At 48.5% G+C, this 27,446-nt stretch overlaps 2 protein-coding genes across 4 annotated transcripts in view; both read right to left on the bottom strand.

Moving 5' to 3' along the window:
- The window catches only part of Dop1b (DOP1 leucine zipper like protein B), a 95,281-nt gene extending 78,551 nt beyond the window's left edge, over positions 1-16,730 (bottom strand). For both annotated transcript variants that reach the window (XM_070030650.1, XM_070030651.1), the window contains exons 1-2: positions 16,616-16,730; positions 12,822-12,982 (exon numbers count right to left, since the gene is read on the bottom strand). In XM_070030650.1, the coding sequence (XP_069886751.1) occupies positions 12,822-12,959 (138 nt within the window). In that variant the 5' untranslated portion in view covers positions 12,960-12,982; positions 16,616-16,730. The remainder of the gene's footprint in view (positions 1-12,821; positions 12,983-16,615) is intronic.
- Positions 16,731-20,404: 3,674 nt separating this feature from the next.
- LOC138832519 (carbonyl reductase [NADPH] 3) lies at positions 20,405-27,236 on the bottom strand. Of its 2 annotated transcripts, XM_070030648.1 has the most exons (3): positions 26,833-27,236; positions 25,267-25,374; positions 20,406-20,920 (listed from the first exon to the last, which is right to left on the bottom strand). In XM_070030648.1, exons 1-3 carry the CDS (start codon positions 27,119-27,121, stop codon positions 20,484-20,486), a joined length of 834 nt encoding a protein of 277 aa, XP_069886749.1. In that variant the 5' UTR covers positions 27,122-27,236; the 3' UTR covers positions 20,406-20,483. The 2 variants fall into 2 exon arrangements, with proteins under 2 accessions (XP_069886750.1, XP_069886749.1); XM_070030649.1 differs by lacking the exon at positions 25,267-25,374 and having other exon boundaries at positions 20,405-20,920.
- Positions 27,237-27,446: the final 210 nt, after the last annotated feature.

The following is a 27,446-nucleotide window of genomic DNA, read 5'->3' as shown; positions in this document are numbered from 1 at the left end:
TTATCAGAAAACTGTAAGTAGAGCTGTGGCTCAAAGTGCTAGAGTACTAGCCCTGAATTAAAGAGCTCAAGGTTAGGGCTGGGAAGGTGGCTCAGTGGCAGAGCGCTTGCCTTGCATGCATGAGGCCCTGGGTTCCATTCCTCAGCACCACATAAGCAAAAAGAAAAAAGCCAGAAGTGGCGCTGTGGCTCAAGTGGTAGAGCACTAGCCTTGAGCTGAAGAGCTGAGGGACAGCGCCCAGGCCCAGAGTTCAGGCCCCACGACTGGACCCAAAACAACAACAAAAAAAAGAGCTCAGGGCTGCCAGGTGCCCGGTGGCTCACGCCTGTAATCCTAGCTACTCAGGAAGCTGAGATCTGAGGATCGAGGTTCAAAGCCAGCCCGGGCAGGAAAGTCTGTAAAACTCTTATCTCCAATAAACCACCAGAAAACAGGAAGTGGCACTGTAGTCAAGTGGCAGAGCACTAGCCTTGAGCCGAAAAGCTCAGGGACAGCGCCCAGGCTCCGAGTTCAAGCCCAACACCGACTCTCTCTCTCTCTCTAATATATATATATATATATATATATATATATATATATGTATGTATATATCCAAGGTAACTGACTATCACTGAAACCTTAAGGAAACTGTTCATATGAGCCCCTTCAGGCAGGGCTCACCACAAGCTGCAAGTCCTAGGAGTGATTACCAACACAGACCTACTGCCCTGTCTAGCGCCACCTAAACCCCACAGCAGTTCATGACTGATCTCAGGGCTAAGGTGTCACTTTCACCCTCGTGGGGGAGGGGCAGCCAGAGAGTGGGGTTTTTGTTTGCTTTATGTAGCCACCTTCAAAATCTAGCTCTTCCTGCCGCTGGAGCACTGGGATTACAGGCATGCACCATCACACTTGTTCAGAGGATTCTATGACAGATAGGGCAGGCATTCCTTACTGAAAACTTCACTGGAGGGGAGCTCAGGGACTCCCCTTCCCTCCCCCACTCCATCTGTGATCTGCCACTCCTCTCTCACTTCCTACCCCTCTCTCCCTCGCTGCCTCACACCTGTCCCTTTCCTGTGCATTGGACCCAAGCCAGCTTCGCAGATGGTCTCCCCACCAGCTCACTCCCTGCACCCAGGCCTCTGCTCAAATGTCAGGGTATCACAGAGCCATCTCTGTCTAAAATAGCACCTCACCTCCTTCTCACCACCTCACAGCCAGCTTTATTTTCTTCTTAGCATTCAGCAACCAACAGGATGCAGGTGCTGTTGCCGATGGCCCACCAAAAACAGCTTCTGGCCCAGGAGGACCAAGACTCCATGCTAATGCCATATCCTAGCACCCGGGCGCTCAGTGAGTCCCAGCTCTACTTCTAGGAACCTTTTTTTTTTTTTTATTTTTTTATTTTTCTGTTGTCGGTCGTGGGTCTTGAACTCTGGTCCTGGGCGCTGTCCCTCAGCTCTTCAGCTCAAGGCTAGCGCTCTACCACTGGAGCCACAGAGCCACTTCCGGCTTTTTCTGCTTATGTGGTGCTGAGGAATCGAGCCCAGGGCCTCATGCATGCAAGGTAAACCCTCTACCACTGAGCCACCTTCTCAGCCCTTCTATGAACCTTTGATGGAGCTGCTGTCACCAAGTCCCTCACACCGAGTGTCTGGCACACACTTCTTGTGGCTCGAAGTCTGAAGTCAAGGTGCCAATAGAGCAGGTTCCTTCGGAGCACTGTAAGGAAGACTGCTTCCCTCCCCTCGTCCTGCCCCCCATGCTCCTCCCTAGCTTCCGGAGGTTCTGCAGTATCTCTGCCAAGCTCCGTGGTGGGCAGACACATCATTCTTACCCCTGCCTTGGCCTGCACCTTCTCTCTCTGCGCATGTCTGTGTCTGTGTCCACACTTCCCCTTTTCGTAAGGACACAGGCCATGCTGGCTTACAGCCATAGACTAATGACCTCACTTTAGCCCAATCACTTCTACAAAGACCCCATTTCCAAATGAGATGACTTTCTACAAAACTAGGGGTTAGGACTTCCTGGAGCGTGCAATTCAACCCATGACCGCTGAAGTTACAGGACAATGGGTAAATGATTCGACCTTGTTCAGGCAATGATGTCAGGCCTTGACAATGGAGACGCCCCACCCTTTCCCCTTACACTAGCTGCACACACACCGCCCCAGAAGACCCAGAGAAGCCCTGCTGAAGAGCCTGGCTTGAGGCCAGGCCACAGAGAGTCTGAAACCTTCCCACCACGGCTGTCTGTGACCAGGCACAAGTTGCTAAACATAAGCCTGAGCTGCACATCCGTGGCGGGAACTGCATGACGCTGCACAGAAGTCGGCGGGACACCTGCAGCTCTCTGACATCAGCCACCACAGGCGCGGCTGGAGTAGAGCCTCGCTGTGTCACTCAGGGCCGCAAACCCTTCAGGGTGGCTGATCTAAGTCATGGCCCAAGGTGGCGGCAGGAGTCGGGGAGGGCAGCCACATGGAGCATGGTGGGAGCCCCTGAGCAGCAATCCTAGTAAGTTGTTGTCTTTCAGAACTTTGACACCATCAGTGAGCAATTCTCTCAAGAAGGGAAGATGTTTGGAACTGGACTTTGACCCTTCCTGAGGATGGAAGGGAATGAATGAAAGACTCTACATCATTTCTTCCTACAAATGGATGGTGCCTGGGTGTCAATGGCCAGCAGGGGTGGTAGAACCTGTGTGACCTCTATACTCCTGAGGGCTGGAAGTGCTGTGCCAAGTGTAGTGACAGACCAAGCCATCGTGTACTTCTAGGCCTTGCTCACACAGAGTGGGCTCATTCTGGGTATATGTTTCCCACATCATTAGGATTCAAAACTAAAATTAGGCCAGGTCCATATGGTACTCAGGGTTCATGTGCTTCAAGATGACAGCTGGAGCCAGGCACAGTGACTCACATATGTAATCCTAGCTACTCAGGAAGGTGAGATCTGAGGATCCCACGTTGAAGCCAGCCAGGCAGGAAAGTCTGCCAGACTCTTTATCTCCAATTAACCACAAAAAAGTGGAAGTGCAGCTATAGTTTGAATGGTAGAGCGCTAGCCTTGAGCCCAAAAGCTTAAAGACAGTGCCCAGAGTTCAAGCTCCAGGACCAGCAAACACACACACACACACACACACACACACACACACACACACACACACACACACACACACACACACACACACACACACACACACAAATGACACTTGGAGATACTGTCCATCTAGTACCCTTGATAGTCCTGGGCATGGGAAGTTGCAGGAAGAGGCAGTTGGCATGGGGTGGCTGGGCCCATGGCATCAGGTCAGCAATGCTGCTTTGGTTTCTTTATTTAAAACATGGGACAAGGGGCTAGGAATGTGGTAGAGTGCTTGCCTAGCATGCATGAAGCCCTGGATTGGATTTCTCAGTACCACATACAGAGAAACAAGCCAGAAGTGGTGCTGTGGCTCAAGTGATAGAGTACTAGCTTTGCACAAAAGAAGCTCAGGGACAACTCCAAGTTCAAGCCCCAGGTCTGGCATAAACGAACTAATGAAAAAAAAAACAACCACGGAACAATGATGGCATCTTTTTCCTGGGTTGAGTCAGTTAATACAAAATGGCATACTTTATCTGGGGTACTACAATACTGGCTATACCAGGGGCTGAATGGATGGACCTAACCCTTTTTTATATTATTAGTTATTTTATTTGTGAGATTCACCCCAAACATCCCTGAGCAGCACACTTAGCTGGCTCTGTCATCTCTGAGACTTCTTATTCTGTCCCCATACATTTTCATCACACTGATCTTGATACCAAAAGTCTGACTACTGGCACTTTTGTTTTTTTTCCTCTCTCTCTTTCCTAGGCACTCTCTGAGCTTCTTTTGCTCAAGGCTAGCACTCTAACACTTGAACCACAGCGACATTTCAGGCCTTTTCTGTTTATGTGGTGCTGAGGAATCAAACCCAGGGCTTTGAATAGTAATCCTTAGATCTCAGCCTCCTGAGTAGCTAGGATTACAGGTGTGAGCCATCGGCGCCTGGCTTGTTTTACTTTTTTTAAAGATGAGTTATATCTCTATTATTTTTCTTATACTTATAAACTAAACACAAGGAGAAATTGTACTACTGCTTGATAAGCCCTCTTCTATTAGGGTATAAAATCCATTCAAGAGAGCTCTAACTCATGAAATAATAAGGAAGAAACAAAACAAACACATTGCCAGTCAGTCATGATGGCATACACCTGTAATTCCAGCTATTGGGAGGCTGAAGCAGGGGGATTGTGAGTACAAGGCCAACTCAGGCAGGACCCTTCACAAAAGAGAAAAGAAACACTGTGGAAAAGGTAAATCACACAAAACAACAAACAAACACCCCACATTGTCTGTTAGTTTAGGCCTAAAATTGATCCATCCTTTTTTCTAACAAAGTGTTTTTAATTCTAGCTCACAGAATTAGTAACATATAAAGTACATTTTGTCTGAATGATAGAAATTTTCCTTTACAGAGGCTCTGAGCTCTACCACTTTAACTTAGAGTTTTGTGAATTTAAATCCTGTCTTTGAAAAATGTCCAGAATTGTTAAATTCTTACTTTTTTATTAAGATAAATTAATTATATATCAGGGTTACATGGTGTTATTCGCATACATGCATATAATATATTTGCCTTCTATAAGCCAGGCCCAAAAAAACATAGGTCCCATGGTTTCCCTTATTTGCATTATCTAGTAGATGTATGAGTCAAGCGGAAAAGGTCAGATAATGTGATGTCAGGAAAATGAACCCTTAGTTATGTATTTTAATGTTTTTTCTTTCATGCATGTGTTTCTAACGCATTTATAAGATTATCTCTTTGTTGCTTTGTATGTCCCTCCCCCACAGTATAACCCCTGCTTTCACTATATTTGATGTCAGTATAACTTGTGGAGGAGATGGGGAAAAACCAGTTGTTTAAGGATACAGGTGGACCTGTTGCAACAATGAGAAGTACAATTTGTCATGTCCAAAATGAGCTTTACAACATCGGTGCGGGGGGGGGGGGGGGGGGCAGAGGGGGGGGAAGGAGAAGGATTGGGATGGGGGGGAGGGGGGAGGCTGGGAAGGGATGTGAAGGGTAAACAAAGGAGGAGGCTACAATGCTTGGTAAGAAATGTACGCATTATCCTGCCCATGTAATTGTAACCTCTCTGTACAGTATGTTCACAAATAAAATTAAATTAAAAAGCCGGGCGCTGGTGGCTCACGCCTGTAATCCTAGCTACTCAGGAGGCTAAGATCTGAGGATCGCGGTTCAAAGCCAGCCCGGGCAGGAGAGACCGTGAGACTCCTATCTCCAATAAACCACCAGAAAACCGGAAGTGGCGCTGTAGCTCAAGTGGTAGAGCGCTCGCCTTGAGCTGAAGAGCTGAAGGACAGCACCCAGGCCCAGAGTTCAAGCCCCAGGACCGACAAAAAAAATTAATTAATTAAATTAAATTAAATTAAATTAAGTTAAAAAAAATATATATATATATTTGCCTTCTACATTCTGACTTTTATTCTTATAAGAATTCACTGTTTCCCGCTCAAGTTAAGGAGAACTTTGATATAAATGTAATAAAGTAACTGTCCCTTGTATTAGTGTTAAGAAGTGTATTACAAACTGGGCACCAGTAGCTCATTCTGTCATCCTAGTTACTCAGGAGGCTGAGATCTGAGGATCACGCTTCAAAGCCAGCCTGGGCAGGAAAGTCCATGAGACTCTTATCTCCAATAAACCACCAAAAAAACCGAAGTGGCACTGTGGCTCAAGTGGTAGAGCACTTGCCTTGAGCTGAAGAGCTTAGGAACAGTGCCCAAGCCCAGAGTTCAAGACCCATGACTGACCTCCCCCGCCCCAAACAAAAAGAAGTGTATCATAGCAAGAAATAATCTGTAGAAGGCTGGGAAGGTGGCTCAGTGGTAGAGCGCTTGCCTTGCATGCTCGAGGCCCTGTGTTCAATTCCTCAGCACCACATAAGCAAAAAAAGAAAAAAGCCGGAAGTGGCGCTCTGGCTCTAGTGGTGGAGCGCTAGCCTTGAGCTGAAGAACTGAGGGACAGTGCCCAGGCCCAGAGTTCAGGCCCCACGACCAGACCCCCCCCCCAAAAAAAATAATAATCTGTAGATTAAATAAAAGCAGAGACATCTACCAGGAATACAGTGGTTATATGAATGTAATTTTCACTACCACCCAATAATTCAGGTATTCACTCTGGGAGGAAAATTCTCCATTCCGTTCTTATATTCCCATCCAATCTGTAAACTGTCTATTTTGATTTATCTCTTATAAGACTACCATCCTTGGACAAAAGAGATGATGTTTCCCTCTGGATCCAACAGCGGATTCATTTACTGTCTAGTAATATTAATGATTCTCCCTGGGCAACTTTACCACTGGTTTTGGAAGATTTGGGTTTGACAAGTTTGAGGTTCTTTTCATACTGTACAGCCCATTAAGTGTGCACTGGATGTTTGGAAGGAATGTACAAAACAAGGCAAGTAAGGTTATATTAAGCCGCTGACGGAACTTAAGTCCCTGGGACTGAGTGCCTAACTACTTTCCCCACCATTTATACCGTTTCTAAAAACTAGGCAGCAAATACTTTAAATTTTTTTTTTTTTTTTTGGGGTCCGGTTGTGGGGCCTGAACTCTGAGCCTGGGTACTGTCCCTCAGCTCTTCAGCTCAAGGCTAGCATTCTACCACTTGAGCCACAGCGCCACTTCCAGCTTTTTTTTTTTTTTTTTTTTGCTTATGTGGTGCTGAGGAATCGAACCCAGGGCCTCATGCATGGAAAGCAAGCGCTCTACCACTGAGCCACCTTCTCCGCCCTACTTTAAATTTTTAATGCCTGATTAAATTGTTGAGCTATTTGATGCCTGCTCTTTAATCAGTGAGAAATGGGTAGGATTTTACTCAAAGGAAGCCATTAAGAAGAATAATCAGAGAGAGTTATACTATAGTGAACATTTAATGAGAAGTTGAAAGAGGGAAGGCTAAAGTCAAACATTTTCTATGACTGAAGAATGAGAAGAGTGTGAGGTCTGTGCAAGATCCGAGAGTTATGCTGCTTTATGTTTTTTTTGGGGGGGTCCAGTCGTGGGGCCTGAACTCTGGGGGTGCTGTCCCTCAGCTCTTCAGCTCAAGGCTAGCACTCTACCACTTGAGCCACAGCGTCACTTCTGGCTTTTTTTCTTTTTGCTTATGTGGTGCTGAGGAATCGAACCCAGGGCCTCAGGCATGCAAGGCAAGCGCTCTACCACTGAGCCACCTTCCCAGCCCAGTTATGCTGTTTTAAACCTTTTCATGGAGGCTGGCAGAATAGCAGATTCCACAGAGGTAAAGGACTTTCTTATTCACAGCCACAGGGGGAACCAGCATACCAGCATCTGTAGTAGTTTTCCAAGTCCCTATTTTTGCAGACAGGTGACATGTGCATGCTTAATGGCCTGAGATATTTTTTGCTCAAGGCTAGTGTTCTACCACTTGCGCCACAGCTCCACTTCTGGCCTACTGGTGGTTAACTGGAGATACGAAAGAGCCTCACAGACTTTCCTGCCCTGGCTGGCTTCTAACCAGGATCTTCAGATCTCAGCCTTTTGAGTAGCTAGGATTACAAGCAAGAGCCACCAGTGCCTTGCAAGCACCAGGCCCTAAGTTAAAGTTCTACTGCTATTAAAACTTAGAACTGGTGGCTCACACCTGTAATCCAACCTATTCAGAAGGCTGAGATACGAGGATCGCGGTTTGAAGTCAGCCAGGCAGGAAAGACTGTGAGACTCTTATCTTCCATTAACCACCAAAAAGCCAGAAGTGGAACTGCAGCTCAAGTGTAGAGTGCTAGCCTTGAGCAAAAGAGCCCAGGAACAGTGCCCAGGCCCTGGATTCAAGCCCCAGGACTGCACAAAATAAAACAAAAACAAAAACATCCAAAATACTGTGACTGGAAGTGAGGCATAGTTCAGTGATAGAGCACATCCCTTATAGGTATGAAGCTGAGCTTAATCCCCAGAGCAAAACAGAAACAAAACACATCCCTACCCCCCCCCAAACCCCTCCAATATGGTACTAACATGGTATAGACAGATCAATGGAAATGAAACAAGAGTCCAAAGACAGAGCCATACCTCTATGACCAGCTGATTACCAACATGGATTCCAGGACCACTCAACAGGAAAAGAACAGTCTGTGCCAGAACAACTGGGTCTCCATGGGCAAAGGAGTGGCGCTGACCTCCCTTTCCCACACATGGACAAAAATTAACTCACAATGGATCAAAGACCTAAATTTAGTGTGAAAACTAAATCTTTCTGATCTTATGTTTGGCAGCCATTGTTTATATAGAACACCAACAACTGTGGCTGTTCTTAAAATGAAAATTACAAAAATAATAGGTAGTTGGGCTTCAAAATAAAAAATTTTGTGCAAAGGACACTATCAAAAAGCTAAACAAGCCGGGGGCTGGTGGCTTATCCCTATAATCTTAGATGCTCAGGAGGCTGAGAGCTAAGGATCACAGTTCAAAGCTAGTCCAAGGAAGAAAGTCTATGAGACTCTTATAAGCCAGAAGTAGAGCTCTGGCTCAAGCGGGAGAACACTAGCCTTGAGCAAAAAAACCTCAAGGACAGTGCCCAGACTCTGAGTTCAAGCCCCAGGAGACACACAGACACACAGACACACAGACACAGACACACACAGACACACACACACACACAGACACACACACACACACAGACACACACACACACACACACACACACACACACACACACACACACACACACACACACACACACACACACACACACACACACACACACACACACACACACTCAGAAGGCTATAGATGGATGTAAGCTCTAAGCCAATCTGGGTTACACAAAGTTCAAGGTCAGCCTGGATTATACAAGGAGATGCTGGCCCAGAAAACCAACATACAAATAAAAAAGTAAAATGACAGCCTAAAGAAAGGGGAAATATTTGCAAATTGTTTATCTAAAAGTGTAAGAGAGGGCTGGGAATGTGGGTCAGTGGTTGAGTGCTTGCCTAGCATGCATGAAGACCTAGGTTCAATTCCTCAGTACTACATAAACAGAAAAAGCCAAAAGTGGTGCTGTAGCTAAAGTAATAGAATGCTAGCCTTGAACAAAAGAAGTTCAGGGACAGTGTCCAGGCCTTGAGTTCAAGCCCAGGACTGGCAAACAAAAACAAAAATAAAAACAAAAAAAATGTAAGAAAAACTTTCATGAAAGGCAACAAAAAGATTCAAAATGAGCAAAGTCCCTGAGTAGAAATTTATTTAAAAGAGATATAAGCCTGGTATGATTACACACTTGTAATCCTAGATACTTACTAGGCTGAGATCTGGGCAGACAAATCCAAGAGACTCATCTCCAATTAACCACCAAAAATCCAGAAATGCAAATGTGGCTGAAGTGGGTAGAGTACCAGCCGTAAGGGAAAAAGCTAAGCTAGAGCTTGAGGTCCTGAATTCAAACCCCAGTACTAGCACTAGCACCAAAACAAAACAAAACAAAAAACAAATGGCCTATAAACACAGAGATATCTCAAATTATTAGTTACTAGGAAACAATTCAAAACCACAGTAAAGTATTACTTCATGCACATCAGGACGGTAATTATCGAAAAACCTAAAAATAAGTCTCAGTGAGGATTGGCAGAAATTGGTGGTAGGCATGTAAGGAGGTTCTGCTGACAAGAAAAGCAATTTGGTAAGTTTTCACTAAGTTAATCAGAGCTTCCAGATGACCCAGCAATTCTACTTCTAAGTCTACATGTGAAAAATCTGAGATAGAGGACTGGGGACGCAGCTAGTGGTTCCTGGCATAAATACACAAGATTCAATTCCCAGCACTGGAAAAAAAAAATCAACTGTTCAGACAAAAATGCATACAGGAATACCCATAGCATCATTACTCACAAGAGTGAAAAGGTAGAGACTTAGAAGATTGTCCACTGACAACTGGATAAAGAAAACGTGGTCAACCCACACATCGGAATACTGTTCAGCCTTTAAAAGGTAAATTCTCAGACACGCTACATGGATGCGCTCCGAGAACCTTAGGCTAAGTGAAATCAGCCATTAGTAAAAGGCTGCATACTGCACACTGCATTTACATGAAGTATACGTGCAGAAGATGATTGGTGGCTTCTGGTGGCTGGAGAGGAAGGACTGGCAGGGAGGACTATTTAATTGGAATAAAGTTTCCTTTTGGGGTAAGGAAAAAGTTCTGAAACTAGTCAGTGATGATCATTACATTCTGTAAATGAAGCCACTCAACTGTACACTTCAAAAGGTATAAGTGGTGAGTTTTATGTCAAGAAAAAGACAAAAATAATGAACGCTATGGTCCCCTCTCTGCCCAAAAAATGTACACCGTCTATAGACTCTAGGTAAGCAGGTACAGAACTGGTGAAACCGCTGGGAACCGGTGGCGCCCGCCTGTAATCCTAGCTACTCAGGAGGCTGAGATCTGAGGATCGAGGTTCAGAGCCAGCCCGGGCAGGAAAGTCCGTGAGACTCTTATCTCCAATAAACCACTAGAAAACCGGAAGTGGCACTGTGGCTCAAGCTGTAGAGTGCTCGCTTTGAGCTGAAGAGCCCAGAGTTCAAGCCCCACACCGACCAAAAAAAAAAGAGAACTGGTGAAATAGCCAGAACTTGAACAGGCCTCAGTCCCACTGTGCAGCTTCTCCATTTGCCCTAAATAAGCAGCCTGCCTTCAGGCAGGTCCATAAATGCTACCTCCAGCTTCAGACCTCCTTGGCTGGAGTTGCACAAAGAATTCTCAAGCTCTTGTTTCCTCTCTAAAAAGCAGACCTCAGAAGTACACATTTGTGCACAACAGCCAGCTCTTGGCCTCCATATTTGCATGTTGTAAAATGCCTGGGAAGGGACCAGCAGTTTCCTGCCTGAGCTGTTAATAGCGGCCTATCTCCACTGAGCCTGACAGCCACCTGTCAGGGCTGAGAGGTACCTTCTTGGCAATCAAGAGTTGGACTGCTTCCAGGAGAGGCACCAGGGTCAGGCTGCTCACTCTTCACTCCCTCCGTTGATGGGTAGAGGAAAGGGAACTGTCTCCTGGCCGAGGTTGTTAGAGTCCCCAGCGTGTCTGACCTGGGGAGTCTCCACCTGCAGAAGAGAGCTGGGCCCCTCCCAAATCCCATGTGGCAGTCATGTTCCAAACTCAAGTCCTCACCACATGGCCACTGAGATGGGTCCAATCTCTAGCCCAGAAGTTCCTCTATCTACATGCTCCAATGGGTGGTTGCTTGAGATCGCTAGAGAGTGCTTGTGTCACCCTCCTTCTGAGCAGGAGAATGCCATGGTCCCATCCACCTAGCAAAATGAATGCTCTGAGTCAAGTCTGCACCTGACCTGTTGAGGTCTTCCCAGGCCCCACCCTTTTTTCTCATCCAAACACATACACATGTGTACATATGCTTATGTACATAAAATAAGAAAGATTGACTGACTGGTTAAACTGACTAATTTATACTGAGGCTTGAACTCAGAGCTGTGTGCAATCTCTTAGTTTAGTTTAATTTAGTTTTATTTTAACTCCACGCTGATGCTATACTTTTTTTCTTTTTCTGGTCGTGGGGCCTGAACTCTGGGCCTGGACACTGTCCCTCAGCTCTTCAGCTCAAGGCTATCGCTCTACCACTTGAGCCTGAGTCCCACTTTGGGCTTTTTCTGCTTATATGGTGCTGAGGAATCGAACCCAGGGCCTCATGCATGCAAGGCAAGCGCTCTACCACTGAGCCACCTTCTCAGACCCTGATGCTATACTCTTGAACCATACTCCACTTCTGGCTTTTTGGTGGTTAATTAGAGATAAGTCTCACTGATTTTTCTCTCTGTGTTGGCTTCAATCTGTGATCCTTACTTCTCAGCCTCCTAAGTAGCTAGGATTACAGTTCTAAGCCACCAGCATCCAGCCCCAGTCTTGTTTCCTTTTACTTTTTTTTTTGGTAATGCCAGTCCGGGGCTTGAACTCAGGTCCTGTGCACTAACCCTGAGCTTAAGGCTTGAGCTCTACTGCTTCCAGATTCTTTGGGTAGTATAGTGGAGGTAAGAGTTTCATAGACTTTCCTTTCCTGTGTGGGCTGGCTTCGAACCATGATACTCAGATCCAGCTCCTGAGTAGCTAGGATTAACAGGCATAAGCCACTGGCACCTGGCTGGTTTACTTTTTAGATAGGGTTTTGCGCTTTTGCCTGAGCTGGTCTTGAAGCAGTGAACCTCAGGACTCCATCCTCTGAGTAGCTAGGATCATCAGGGTGCAGTGCCATATGCAGCCTGCTTTAGCGATAGGATCTTGTTAACTTTGGTCTAGGGTGGCCTCAAACCATGATTTTCCTGTTTCTCCCTTCTAGTAGCTGGGATTACAGACTGCTATTTCATACTTTATTATTTTTGGAATTATAAGATACAGAAAAGGGTAGGAAAAAGGCAGAGGAAAGAAAAAAAATGGAGGAACAATCCTGGGCAGTACATAGGGAACAATCTTTGAATAACTGAGCTGACAATTTCAAGTTTTATCTTGTGTAGACAAAACACCACTGAGACAAAGTCTGTGCAACCATATCAACACTATAAATCACCCTATACTCAGAAAATGCTGGAATGAGGTTTGCACACTCCAAGCTAATCACAGGTAACTATGGGTAGCAGGATCACCAGTGGCTTTTTCTTCCTGTATCTTCAAATGGTTGTAATCATCACAAGTCCTTTGCAATTATACAGATAGGTGTGCCCCTAATCCCCATGCAGTCCACACAGAATCGAGCCACTTACCTTGTTGAGCTTGCCAAGGGAAGATATGAGATCTGCCCATTCACTTGAGGACTCAAAGTTTCTCAAAGCCTTTTCAATCACTGAGGAGTAACTCCGGTATCTGTAATCATTTAAGAGCTCTTGCTCTTCGGGATCCATCTTACATTCTCACAAGAAAGTCCCTATAAGCAAAGGGAAAAAAATACTAATGAGGAAGCTATTGGACGATGCAAATCCTTCCTGCCCCAGAGCTAGAAGAGACACCTGTCTACAAATGAGCTCTGCACACTCACTGGACAATCCAGTTCAAATATTTAGCAAGGCTCCTGGCCCAGGCACTATGGTAAATAAAAGATAAAAGAGTTCCGGTCCTCATGGATCCTGAAGGAGACAAATGTATGGATAGAAAGAAGGATGATACCAGTCCTACCTAATTGACAAAGTTCATTCTAGAAGTGAAACATGCAAAGAAGTTGCTAGACAGGGCTTCTGCCACACACAGCATTTTATTTACTTATTTGTATTATTATTTTTTGTCGGTTGTGGGGCTTGAACTCAGGGCTGGGTGCTGTTCCTGAGCTCTTTTGCTCAAGGCTAGTGCTCTACTGCTTTGAGCCACAGCTCCATTTCTGGTGTTTGAGTGGTTAACTGGAGTTAAGAGCTTCACGGGGACAGCTATGAACCACAATCCCCAGATCTCAGTCTCCTGAGTGCCTAGGATTACAGCTGTGTTACTAGCTCAGTGGCAGTGTATGTGCACAGCCATTTGTGAGACCCTAGGTTGATCCCCAGTGCTGAAAAAACAAACAACAAACAGGCAAACAAAAATCCTAAAGGGAATAAAAAGATGGGGTTGGAGGCTGATGATTCATGCCTGTAATTCTAGCTACTTAGAAGTCTGGAATCTGGAGGAACAAGGTTTGAAGTCAGCTTAGGAAGAAGAGTCCAAAAGATCTCACCTCCAATTAACCAGCTAAGAGCTGTACTGGAGTCATAGATCAAGTGGTAGAGTACCTATCATGAACAAAAAGAGCTGAGCATGAGTGAGAGATCCAGAGTTAAAGCCCCAGTACAAATCAAAACACTAAATTGAAATTGCACCAACTCAGCAGGCTTCAGGCTCCTTGCTCAGTCTATCCCTTCTTGAGACTTCTGGTTGTTCTGGACTAGTCCCTGTTCTTGTCACTCAAATACTGTTGGTTTTTCTTCCACAACAATGATTCACTTGCTCTTTACCCCAGTGCACTGTAGTTTGAGCAACCTACTCCTGCAGTTTCCAAATGGCTCTCTCCTTTCCTCTGTTTAATTTATTTTCTTTCACACAGCAGTCCAGGATTCCTCCTAAAATATAAATCAAATACCTATCCTTGTTATGTTCAAAACTCTTCCTACTACGCTTATAATAAATCTAAATTCCCCCATCTCCAGTCTACAAGGCCTCTCCTCCTTCTCTCCTCATTGCCCGTGATGATTCAAGACAGTCTCACCCCACCACAAAGCCTTTGCATACCCCTCTGCAAAATTCATTTTTAGGAAGACCTATGCCCTCTTGATGCCCTCACACTTTTTGAAAATAGTAAAGGAACTATGCACTAAGTGGTGGCAGTTTGGTTTTGCCAAGTAAAGACTGAAAAGCTGGTATATGCAGAAATTCCATAGCTGGGCCTTTCACTTCCTCAGGAAGAAATCCAGTGTAACTGCAGCACTGACCTACGCCATGTGTAGTCTGAGCACTGAGGAAAGAAACTTGAATAACACAGGGATCCTACTCTCAGTCAGCAGCCTAATGAAAGGGGGAATCTCTAATATGTAATTACAACTTAATGTGACACACTTAGGAAGAGAGGGCGTTCTGAGGAATGAGTCCCACTGGGGCAAGAAGAAAGAGGAAGCCCAGTTACCAGCAGAGGAGCCCTCAAAGTCCACAGGTGTGAGTGGCTCATGCTACTAGGAAAAGAGCTGCATCCCTGATAAGGTGTGTGTTCAGAAGGTAGGGCACACAGGTGCTTTTACCCTTTACTCCTGGCAGGAAGCTGGTCAGCCAGATTAACAGCAGGTAACTGGAACTGAATGTTGTTATAACTGGCCAAAGTACTATCTGGTATAACCTATCAGCCAGGACAGGCCTGAAGTTTGGGAACAATCACTTAAAATATGGAGTCCAGTTTTCTCTTCTGCATGAGCTTGGACATGCATCCACTCTGCATGTGTTTGCCTCATACGTCACATGAGTACCATGACATGGATATTACTGTCCCCAAGAGGAGGAGCAGGGGAAATCAGGCCACTCAAAAATCTTCCCTGTCACTCTGGGAGCAGCTGGCAGAAGCAGGATTTCAACTCAGCTCAGTGAGATAGCTCATTACAGGAGCACAAACGGGACCAGAGCAGCCTCTGACTAGCTCCTTTGTCAATGATCTTGCACTCTGTCCTGCACACCTTCTTTGTGAGGTCAGGTTGTTCAGTAAGTTCACAGTCACAGTCACAGTCATCCAAACCAAGTGCACTTGACCAGAAATTAATGAGTACCGCCCCCAAATTGAAAATGTCCATAGGAAATCTCTCACGTTACCCATTTTTAATTTCTTAGAAAAAATAAGCTCATGTGGAAAACAAAACAAAACAAAACCACCTGCCAGATCCTCAAGAAGTTCATTTGCCTACCAGGAGGAAGGCATTAGATGAAAATGAAGAGTGCAAAATGACCAAGCCTTCCAGAAGCAAGGAGAACATTTACCCGTGCATAATGAGCACACTGCAGCACAGAATCAGTCAGCCTCAACTGACTTCGAATCATTTCCGGGGCCCCATTATTCTAAATTTCGTCTTTCAGAGTCGTGATTAAACTGTACAGAAATGAAGGCACTAGGTTGGGCACACACACCAATTGTGTGCAGCTCACACACATGCGGGAGGTTGAGATCTGAGGATCACAGTCAGAAAGAAGCCCGGGGAGAAAAGTCCATGAATGGATACTCTTATCTCCAATTAATCAGCCAAAAAAAAAAGATGGAAGTAGAGGTGTGGCCCAAGTGGTAGAGCACCCACCAACCTTGGGTGAAAAAGGTAAGGGACAACAGCTAGGCACTGAGTTCAACCCCAACAACAACAAAGAATAGTTACTAGAGGTAGGCTTTGGGGTAGGGGTATTTATTCTCCACCACCTCACCAACATCGCGGGGTTGCCGTCCCCAGAAGAGAGCAATATCTGGGGCCACTGTGTCTGGAGCCTCGGTTTGGGCGAGCCGCGGGACCAGGCCCGCACAGCGCGCACTGCGGCGGGGATCTCTTGGGGGGGCAATCCCGGAGAGCCAGGGTCTCCCCGGAACAGGAAGACCCTCCCCCGTTCACAAAGGAGTGCACCCCCCCCCGCCCCTGCCGGGTCAGGATCGCACCCGCCAACAAAAGGCCGAGCTTCAGCTTCGCGGCCGAGGGCACCGGCGGGTGGCGACCCGCCTGACCTCCACCTGCCCGACCGGGCGCGCCCGCGCATCCTCCACCGCAGGAACCCGGGCACCGGGCGCGGACCCCTCCCAGGCTGCCCGGGGGCGAGGGGGAGGTCCCCGGCCCGAACCCCGCGCCCACGCGCGGCCTCCGCAGGGCAGGGCCGGCCCCGCACTGCAGCGCGCGCCGCGGCCCGGGCCGCGCGGGGAGCTCCACCTGCGTCCCGGGCCGCCCCGCGCGCCGCCGCCGCGCGCTCCGCACCCGGGAGGCCGTCCGCGCCGCCTCCCGCCCCGGGGCCCGCGGCAACCAGACGCCGGGTTCTCCCGGAGGCCGAGGGCTGAACGCCAGGTAAGGGCTCAAGCACGACTTACCAGCGGCAGCGGCCCTGGTCGGCGGGCGCGCCCACGTGCGGCGTGGCGAAGCCGGGAAGCCTCAGCAGAGAGAGCCGGGAACGGGTGCAGCCCCGCGGAGAACCGAGAGCACCGAGGAAACGCCGCGCCCGAGCCCGAGCGCCCGCGACTCTGAGGGCGTGGCCTCTGAAGGGGCGTGGTCGTGGCCCTGGAGGCGGGTTGGGGTGGGGTCTCTGGTAGGGCAGGATGGAAAGGCGGAGCCTTGATTAGCAAGGAGAGGAACGAGGGCGGGGCTTATTGGGCGGGGCTTTGCTGGGGGCGTGGCTTCCGGATAGGGCAGATGTAGGGAGAAAGGAGCCTTGGTCGGGGGCGTGGTTTCTGGAGGGCGGGGAGGGAGATAGGAAGGTGCGTCTTGGTCCTGGAGGCGGGATTGGGGCGGGTCTCGTGGCCCGGCCGGCCTCCGGGGGACGAGAGCCGAGGGCGGGCCCGGCGCGCTGGGCCTGTAGCCCCGCGGTCCCGCCAAGCCCGGGACGCCGGGGTTTTCCTCATCTTTCAGCTGTGGGCGTCGCCTTGAGACGGAGCTACTCACACAGGTGAGCCGCGCGCCCTCGGGCCTCTCACCGGAGGGGCGGCTGGGAGGCCTTTCCCGAGTCGTCGCTCCGTTCGGCCTCCGGGGAAAACCGGGAGGCACCCGCCTCGTTCGGTCCTCTCCAGTCGGACCACACCAGGCCCTTCCCCGCCGAAGGCTTGGGGCCCTGGTGAAGGCCCCGGCCCACTCCCGTCTCGGTGGCGGGGGAAGTGCTCGTTTCCTCCTCGTTCCGTGGGAGCTGGCTGAGGAAGCAGGCTCTAGAGATCGTCCACGTTCCCGGAGGAACCCCCACCCTGCCTGTCAGCCCGACCACCCCATCTGGCCCGACCGACCGCTTCGGGGCAAGAGAAAATGTTCTCTGCCTGTGTGGTAGTTCCCTGGCCTTGTGAGCACTAGGCTCTGTGGTCAAGCCTCCATATTGCATAGATTATTATTATTAATAATAATAATCAAGTAAGGGAGATGATACTTTTAATATAAGTGATTTAGAAGCTATCTGGTTATTAGATCCTCAAGTTAGCTTGGGTAAATGTTTCATAGAGAAATGCAGTCATAGTTTAAATACAATATGGATCATCATAGGTAATGTACATTCTAAAATACCTTTCTTCTCTTTCATAAGACCCTGTGGCCGGGCTGGGAAGGTGGCTCAGTGATAGAGTGCTTGCCTTGCATGCCTGAGGCCCTGGGTTCGATTCCTCAGCACTACATAAGTAGAAAAAGCTGGAAGAGGTGCTGTAGCTCAAGTGGTAGAGTGCTAGCCTTGAGCTGAAGAGCTGAGGGACAGTGCCCAGGCCCAGAGTTCAGGCCCACGGCCTCCCCCTCCCCCCCAACAAAAAAAAAGACCCTGTGGTCCCCAAGTCTTTTTCAACAAGATCCAAATCAAGAACTCCGAAGACCCAATGGCAATCCAGTTTTGAAAGCAATGTATGTGGAGTCACTTGTAGACGCAGGGGGAGAGAAGGCCAGGCAGGGAGGCCAAGGCTAACCTTAGGCAAAAATATAAGACCCTATCTGAAAAATAACCTAAAAGCAAACATGGCTGGGTATGTGGTTCAAATAATAGAGGACTTGCCTAGCAAGCATGAAGCTTTGAATTCCAGTCCCAATACCAGCAGCACCAAATAAAAAGTCATCTGGTTGTAGCTCAGTAAGGAGTGAGACCAGTTTGAGACATCTGCATATGTCAGAGTAGACAGATGATCCAGAGTTTCGGAAGCATGAGCAGGGTGAAAGAGATGGCAGAGCAATCTCACCCCCAACTTGCCATCTATAAGACTAACCTGTGCTCAGCTCATCAAAGTAAGTTACTTTGCTTTATGGGATAAGGCATTACCTCATTCTACAATTGCAAATAAAAGCCATCTGAGATCTTTAAATTTGTTACAATGTGGTCTTTTGACAGAACCAGTAAAAATATAAACAGCATGGTGATGCACATGTGCAATCCAATCACTCACAGGAAGCCTGAGTAAGACCTTGCCTTAAGAAACAACCACAAGGGGCTGGGAAGGTGGCTCAGTGGTAGAGCGCTTGCCTTGAGCTGAAGACCTGAGGGACAGCACCCAGGCCCAGAGTTCAGACCCCACAACCGGACCCCCCCCCCAAAAAAAAAACAACAACAAGCTGGGCACTGGTGGCTCACACCTACAATTCTAGCTACTTTGGAGGCTGAGAGCTGAGGATCGAGGTTCAAAGCCAGCCTAGGCAGGAAAGTCCATGAGACTCTTATCTGTAATAAACCACCAGAAAACCAGAAGTGGCACTGTGGTTCAAGTGGTAGAGTGCTAGCTTTGAGCTGAAGAGCTCAGGGACAGCACCCAGGCCCAGAGTTCAAGGCCCATAACCACCAAAAAAAAAGAAAGGAAGAAAGAAAGAACAACAAAGCTGAACACAAAACAAAACTGGGCACTGGTGGCTCAAGTGGTAGAGTGCTAGCCTTGAGCTGAAGAGCTCAGGGACAGCACCCAGGCCCAGAGTTCAAGCCCCATAACTGGCAAAAAAAAAAAAAAAAGAAAGAAAGGAAGGAAGAAAGAACAACAAAGCTGAATACAAAACAAAACGGGGCACTGGTGGTGGCCAATAATCCTAGCTACAAAGGAGGCTGAGATATGAAGATAGTGGTTCAAAGCCAGCTCAGGCAGGAAAGTCCATGAAATTCTTATGTCCAATTAACTACCAAAAAGCTGAAAATGGAGCTGTGGCTCAAGTGAGCACTAGCATTAACCAGAAAAGCTCAGGGAGAGGTCCCAGGCACTGAGGTCAAACCTGAGGACTTGCATAAAAACAACAACAAACCTCAAATATAACAAAGCAACATGAGTACAAAGAAAGCTTGAAGAATTAAGGAAACAAGATAAATTGTCATGTTTACATAATAAATTAGAAACTATGGGGAAATGGCTGGGATATGAATCTAATTCTACAGCTACTCCTGAAAGTGCCCTCCTAAGGCTGACAACATCGAGACTGCCTGGGAGCATGTTAAAAATGCAATTGTGGGCTCCACCACAGCCCACTGGGATGCATCAGCTCATGGCAATGTGCACTAGTCTGAGACTGCTGCATGTTCTATTCTTTCTCAGGCTAAAAAGTATGGGAATGGTGCCAGGCATTGGTGGCTCATACCTGCAATCTTAGCTTCTCATGAAGCTGAGCTCTGAGGATCATGGTTCAAAACCAGCCTGAGTAGGAAAGTTCCATGAGACTCTTACCTCCAAGAAACCACCAAAAAGCTGGAGGTGGAAGTCTAGCTCAAGTAGTAAAGTACTAGCCTTGAGTGAAAAAAGGTAACCACGAGCACAAGACCCTGAGATCAAGCCCCACTACTGGCACCAAATAATAATAATAATAATAATAATATATAATTTTTCTCTGAAATAGCAAAATGGGTCAAGCACTGGTGGCTCACACCTGTAATCCTAGCTACTCAGGAGACTAAGATCTGAGGATCACAGTTCAAAGCCAACCCGAGCAGGAAAGTCCTTGAGACTTTCATCTCCAATTAACCACCAGAAAACCACAAGTGGCACTGAGTCAAAGTGGTAGAGCACTAGCCTTGAGTGAGAAAGCTCAGGGACAGTACCCAGGTCCTGAGTTCAAGCCCCTTGACCACCACCACCAACAAAAAAAGGTAAAATGATCCAGCCCCAAATTCTGGAGCTGGACATCCTTCTCCCATTTGAGAAGACTCAAATGGACATTTCTTTGTTATGATAGAAATAGAATCAAACTGCCCATCAGAATCCATTCCTTCCTTCCTTCCACCATTTATTAAACATTAAGCTAAGAAGCTGATGGTCACCAAGTTTGTACAACTTTATCGCGGACTAGCTGTCCTTGAGGCTCCATTGCATCTGGAGGCAGGAGGGCCAAGTAGACAGGGGTCTCGGCCCCCTCCTCCACAGTCCTGGGGCCCTGGTCCCCAGCCATGTCTGTCTTTACCCAGCCAGGACAGCAGGCATTTAGCAGGATCCTGTCAGCCTTTCTCTTCTCATCCAGCCTCCGGGCCAGGATTCTTGACAAGACAGTGACTCCCAACTTGGACACCCCATAAGCTGAGTTGGGCCAGCCTTCTCTTTCATGCATCTCATTTTTTGTGTCTTCCACAAACTTTTTCATGAGGTCCACCAGGTCCTGCTCTGTGAGTGTGTCGCATCGGAATTTTTCCTGGAGATCTTCACTGCAGTCTTCAAGAGCTTTGGACCCCTGGAAACTGCTGATATTTACCACTCTCCCTGTGACAGGAAGCAAACAATGGAAGTCCATCACAGAAGCACTTGCTGCCAAGCCATGGTGTAGTTAGACGGTGATAAAATTACGAAGCAAGCCGGGCGCTGGTGGCTCACGCCTGTAATCCTAGCTACTCAGGAGGCTGAGATCTGAGGATCGCGGTTCAAAGCCAGCCCGGGCAGGAGAGACCGTGAGACTCCTATCTCCAATAAACCACCAGAAAACCGGAAGTGGTGCTGTAGCTCAAGTGGTAGAGCGCTCGCCTTGAGCTGAAGAGCTGAGGGACAGCGCCCAGGCCCAGAGTTCAAGCCCCACGGCCGACAAAAAAAAAAAAAAAAAAAATTACGAAGCAAGTCTAGAAGGCATAAAAGCCACACACCAGTGTGTTGGGAATACAATACTGAGAGGTTGGGAAGAGCCCCTGTTGTTAGCTTTCACAGCAGAGCCAAACAAGTATATAAATGGGATCCCAGGGATCCCAGAGCTCCCAGGCAGCCCTTGAGTTAAAAATATAGTTACAAACATACCACGCTCACACAGATGCAGGCAATGACCAGACTCCTGAAAACATGCCTTACCTGTGTAGCCAAAGCTGACACCTGAACTGCCTACAACTGGGCCAACACCTGGACCAGTCAGGACTGGCTACTCTGCAAGCTTGAATCCTTTATTTGCATAAAGGAACTTTGTGTAAGGAAACTTCTTTTTTTTTTTTTTTTTGATTGTGGGGCTTGAATTCTGGGCCTGGGCACTATTCCTCACCTCTTCAGCTCAAGGCTAGTGTTCTACCACTTGAGCCACAGTGCTACTTCCAGTGTTTTCTGTTTATGTGGTGCTGAGGAATCGAACCCAGGGTCTCATGCATGCAAGGCAAGCACTCTACCACTGAGCCACCTTCCTGGCCCTAAGGAAACTTTTGATGGGAATTCTTCCTGTCTTAGCTCCCTCTCTCCAGAGCCATATCTCCTATCTAACTCAAGCAGACTGTCCTGATAAAGAAAGTCTTGCCTGGACCCATTTCGGTCCAACTTTGTTCCTAACCAATTATGGTGTCACTGACTCATAGCATTTTATAAAACACCTTGCTACACTTGCTATCTCTTCCTACGTGTACATTCCAGGTTCTTAGGAACCCACTGTGTGGGACAGGACCAAAGCTTTCAATCCCAGGTGTGCACAATTTCCTAATGCCATGGGGAGCCATTTCTGTTTGAATGCCTAAACCAGGATGGTTCTGATTCATTAAGCATAATATTATGTTTGTTAGTATTCAACAGCTAATAGGTATTGCTGTTTATATTGATAATAATTCACAGCTTCTGCTGAAGCACATTCCTGTAATTTCTGCTACATGGGAATTAGAAGTGGGAAGATTGTGGTTCCAGGATATCCTAGGCAGTTAGTTAGCAAAATCAAACTGGGTATAATGGCACAGCCCTGTAATCCTAGCTATGTAGGAGGTGGAATTAGGAGGATTGTGGTTTGAGGCCAGTTTGGACATACATGCAAGACCCCTTCCCAACCAATAGCTTGGGCATGGTGAGGCACACCTATCATCCCAGCTGTAGTGTTAGGATTACAGGGGTGAGCCACTGGTGTCCAGCCATGGGTGTGTATGTGTGTATGTGTGTGTGGGGGGGGGGGGGTTCTAACACTGTATTCTGAATCTGCATTCGCTTCATCCAATGAGATCTCTAGATTTAGCTTCATTTTCTGAGTGGTACCCCAGATGCACATTTGGGGTGCATGGAAATCTGTTGGACACTGTTGAGAGCCAGAGCCCCAAGGAGAGATATTCTCCATCTGTCCTTGACAAACAGCCCCCAGTGATCCCCTAGGGACCTACAACTCTTGAGCCTTTCTTCCCTTTTTTTTCCCTCTCCCTCCCAATGTAATATGTACTTCTTTGCTGTCTTAATATTCTCTCCTCTGACCTCTTGTATTTTGTGTACCAGTCCTAAGACTTGAACTAAGGGCCCTGTGCCCTTTTTGACTTATACACTCAAAACTGGGCACTCTACTACTTGAGTCACATTTCCACTTTTGCCTTTTTTTTTTTTTTTTGGTCCGGTTGTGGGGCCTGAACTCTGGGCCTGAGCACTATCCCTCAGCTCTTCAGCTCAAGGCTAGTGCCCTACCACCTGAGCCACAGCGCCACTTCCGGCTTTTTTTCTTTTTTTATTTGCTTATGTGGTGCTGAGGAATCAAACCCAGGGCCTCAGGCATGCAAGGCAAGCGCTCTACCACTGAGCCAACTTCCCAGCCCTCCACTTCTGGCTTTTTAACAACTAATTGGATATACAAGTCCCACAGACTTGTCTGACAGCTAGCTTCAAACCTTGATCCTCAGATCTCAGCTTTTTAAGAACCTAGGATTACAGATGTAAGCCACCAGTGCTCTGCTAACGTTGAATATTTGAGTATTTCCAGTGGTCCCTCTGTCTGTGAGTGGTTCCAGATCTCCCCAGACACCTAGATCTGCAGGTGCTCACGTCTCTTCCGTCTGATGGCAGCGTATTTGCATGTAACTTACACATCATCTCCTGTATCCCCATATACTTCAAATCATCTCTAGATTAATTATAATACATACCTAGTCTAATGTAAATAGCAACTATATGGTATTGTTTAGGGATGAAGAAACCCTCTGTACATGTCCAGTGCAGATACAACCTTTCCCTCCAAGTAGTTTTTAACCTCTGGTTGGCTGAATCCACAGATAGGGAAGCAGTGGATCCTAAAGCTAGACCACATAGTAAGGAGGACATGTCCTATACAACTACAAAGCTCCAACGCTCCCATCTTAACCACGTTCCTTTATAGTTTTTGTGTATGCCACTCCAGCTTCTAGTATGGGAGCATGGATTTCATTTAGTTGTCATAGCTCTAAAATTAATCTATTTTCATCAAGCATCATTGACAATGATCTGTTTTGAAAAGTGCAGATCTGTATTTTGTAGTCCACTGCCTAATTTGGATGGGTAGGATTTTCTTAGGGTTTAGATTTGGGTCAATATTTCCGAGCCAGGTGCTAGTGGCTCATGCCTGCAATCTTTGCTACTCAGGAGGCTGAGATTTGAGGATCACAGTTTAAAGCTAGCCTAGGCAAGAAAGTCCATGAGACTCATCTTCAGTTAGCCACCAAAAAGCCAGAAGTGCCAGCCTTGAACAAAAAAAGCTCAGGAACAGCATCCATGTCCTGAGTTCAAGCCCCAGGAATAGCGCGTGCGTGTGCACACACACACACACACACACACACACACACACACACAAATGTATTTCCACACTGGAAGACACATGGGTGGTGCATTCTTCATTACTTTCTAAGTAGTTTTGTTCTGACTCAGACACGGAAAGGAATGACATTTAAAAGGCCAAAAATAAAAGGAGTTTCAAAGCCATTGAGGAGATGCAAATCCTCCAAATGGGTAAGGGTAGTGTTCGACCTGAGGCCAGGAGATGACAAAGGGTCACCCAGGAAACTAGTGCATATCTGCCCCCGCCCTGCCCCCCCCACAGGAACAGCACCCTTCTCTGAGGTCCAGGGGACTCTTCTGGTCCTGAGCTATGGGCTAGAAAGAGCAGTCCAGTAGCTCCCTCTAGTGGTTCAATGTCACTTCACCTGTTTACTCAGAATAGAACACATAAGCAAGACAAAAGTTAAAAGAAACCTCTGGATTATTCTCAGGAGAGGAACACAAAGGTTCAGTGCCTATGTGCATCTGATCTTATAAAATAATATTTATTGAAGTGAAAAAAAGTAACCTCTGCTGACTCACTCCTACTACTCCCAGCTACTCAGAAGGCCGAGATCTACATATCACAGATGGAAGCTAGCCAGCTAAGACAGGAAAGTCCCTGAGATTCTTATCTCTAATTAGCCACCAAAAAAGCTGGAAGTGGAGCTGTGGCTCAAGTTGCAGAACATTAGCTTCAATGAAAAAGCTGAGGGACCTAACATTGCTCAAATACCTGCCCCCATAAAAAAAATAGAAAAAAATCATAGTGCTAGACTAGATACCATCCCACAGGCCCCCAGACAAGCCAGCTGTGGGCCTGTCCTTGTCTGCTGGAGAAGGAATCATTGAAAATGATCAAGGCCCTTTGGGAATGTCCAGTGTCTTGTCAGTGTGCTGAGTTTATGACACCGATCCCAAGAAACTTATGATCAGCCATATATATGTTTGGACACAAATGGTAAAATGTGCAAGAGAAGGGTGGGACATTGAGAGAGTGAGGCAGTTTTTACTTTTTTCCTTCCAACAAAGACATGGAAGCCCTGGTTAACTCCTGCAGGCTGAGTTCCCAGGGCCTGGGGTTCAGCCCTGCCGACATCCACACCTGGTCTTACCATGGGGTTTCACGATGGGCAGTAACTCCATGCAGACATTCCTAGTGGCAAAAAAGTTCGTCTTCAGCGTCACTTCAGCTTGAATGTCAAAGGGCGTTGGGTCATCCGCTTTCAAAGAGAAAGCCACACATTTTTCATAAAATTATAGTGAAATCAACAATCCTGTCACATAACTAATTAAAGGAGAAACAAGCTAACTTTCAAACAACTTTAAACCAGGAATTGGTGGTTCTCAAGGACATCACCTGACAAGTCTGCAGGTCACTGGGAAGGTCATAGCTGTCCAGCCATGATGCAGGAGAACTTAGAGCTTACAGCTTCTCAAACCTGGGCATAGGTGGCTTGTGTAATGTGTGCTAATTGCAGGTGTGTGTGAGAGAGAGAGTACTGGGGCTTGACCTCAGGGCCTTGAGTTCTTGCTTTCCCCCCTCTAAGCTGGCGCACCACCACTTGAGCCCACATCTCCACATCCAGCTTTTTGCTGGTAAATCGGAGATAAGCATGTCTCACAATTGTCTGCCTTGGTTGACTTTGAACTTGGGATCCTCAGATCTCAGCTTCCCGAGGAGGAGCTCTGCTTCCAGGCATGAGCCACTGGAGCTCAGCATCAGATGCTGAGATGGGGGTCTTCCTGTGCAGCCCAGGCAAGTGTGTGCCCGAGCTGCTGCGTGGACAGTGCGTGTCTGGCCTTGGACATCCGGGGCCCCCCTGAACAGGGGGCACACAGAGGGTTCCTAACACCTGTTGCCGAGGAAGTGCGGTATTAATCCGCCAAACTTCTCAGCCAAAGGCAGAAAGCTGCTGGGCGTGGGGTGGGCGGGAGGAACTCGCCCCTCCCTCTCTGGGCTCCCCAAAGCCCTCAGACCGAGTTGGAGGCGTTTTTTTGGGGGGGGGGGGAAGAATCCTGGTGTCCGGAGGGCCCAGGACAGAGGAGATGGAGACCTGTCCCCCATCCTTCCTTTTACCCTATCCATGAAGCTGGCGTGCGCATCACTGTATATTATATTCCCAGCACGCTCCACGCTCGGCAACTTTCTCAGTGGAGCATTCGGTTAGGAATGAGCCATCTCTTGGGATGTCCTTCCCCCCTTCCCGGCCCCCCAAGAAAGATGCATCTGGAAAGTACAGCCCCCTGGAGGAAGGAGCCGAGCCCGCTTCCCGACGCGCCCCCCTCAGCCCCGTCCTGAGCGGCTCCGACGCGCGAGTGGGTGCCGAGTCCCGGGGTCGCGCTTCCGGCCTGGGCAGCGGTGCGGGAAGGCGCTATGAATGCGCCCTTGTTCCGCGCACGGCGCCAGCCCAGAGTGAGTTGGGAGACTCGGCGTTCAGCCACGGCCCGAGAAAGTTCCGGGAGGGCCCGGGGCGGGGCACAGGCCCCCACAGGCCGCAGGCGGGAGCGGCAGGCAGGCGGGGCGCTGCGCTCAGCGATCCACGGGAAGCCGAGTCCCGCCCGGCCCGGCCCGCGGGGGATGGGGGGAGGGAGAATGGGCGCATCCCCACCGAACGGTCGGTGCCGCCCGGGACTCGCTACCCTTCACCCAGGGACCCCCTCCCCGGCCCCACACCTACTCTTGAAGGCGATGCCCGCGTTATTGACCAGCACGTTGAGCCCCCCGTACTCCTTGAGCAGGAAGTCGCGCAGGGCGCGGATGCTCTGCGGGTCGTCGATGTCCAGCGGGTGGAAGCGCGGGCTCAGGCCCTCGGCCTGCAGCTGCTGCACGGCCGCCCGGCCCCGCGGCTCGTCCCGCGCCGTGAGCACCACGTCCCCGGAGAACTGGCGGCACAGCTCGCGCGTGATGGCGAAGCCGATGCCCTTGTTGGCTCCGGTCACCAGCGCCACGCGGCTGCAGGACGACATGGCAGGGCGGGCGCGCGGCCGGCTGGGCGGCCGCCGGACCCCGGGGTGGGGGCGCCCTGCGGGGTGCGTGTGGGGAGTCCCGCCGGGCTCCGAGCAGCCGCACCGGGAGAGCCAAGTTCTGAGAGGCAGCGCGAACCAGGCCGCGGGTGTCGGTCCCGCCCCAGCGAGGAGGGGCCGTGGGCTCCCCGAGGTTTCGGAACGCCCCGACGCCGGCCGGGCTGCCCCCTCCCTGGGCTGCTGCTGCGGGCTTGGTCCGGGCGCGAGCTGGGACGCACCCCCACCCCCAGGCGGCGGCCGATGCCGAGAATGGGTCGGCCAGGGGCCT

This window comes from Dipodomys merriami, unplaced genomic scaffold (genome assembly GCF_024711535.1).
Source record: "Dipodomys merriami isolate MVZ:Mamm:240054 unplaced genomic scaffold, mDipMer1.0.p SCAF_2, whole genome shotgun sequence".
Classification (NCBI taxonomy): Eukaryota; Metazoa; Chordata; class Mammalia; order Rodentia; family Heteromyidae; genus Dipodomys; species Dipodomys merriami.
Note: the sequence above shows the minus strand (reverse complement) of the source record. Positions and strands in the feature narration are given on the sequence as shown.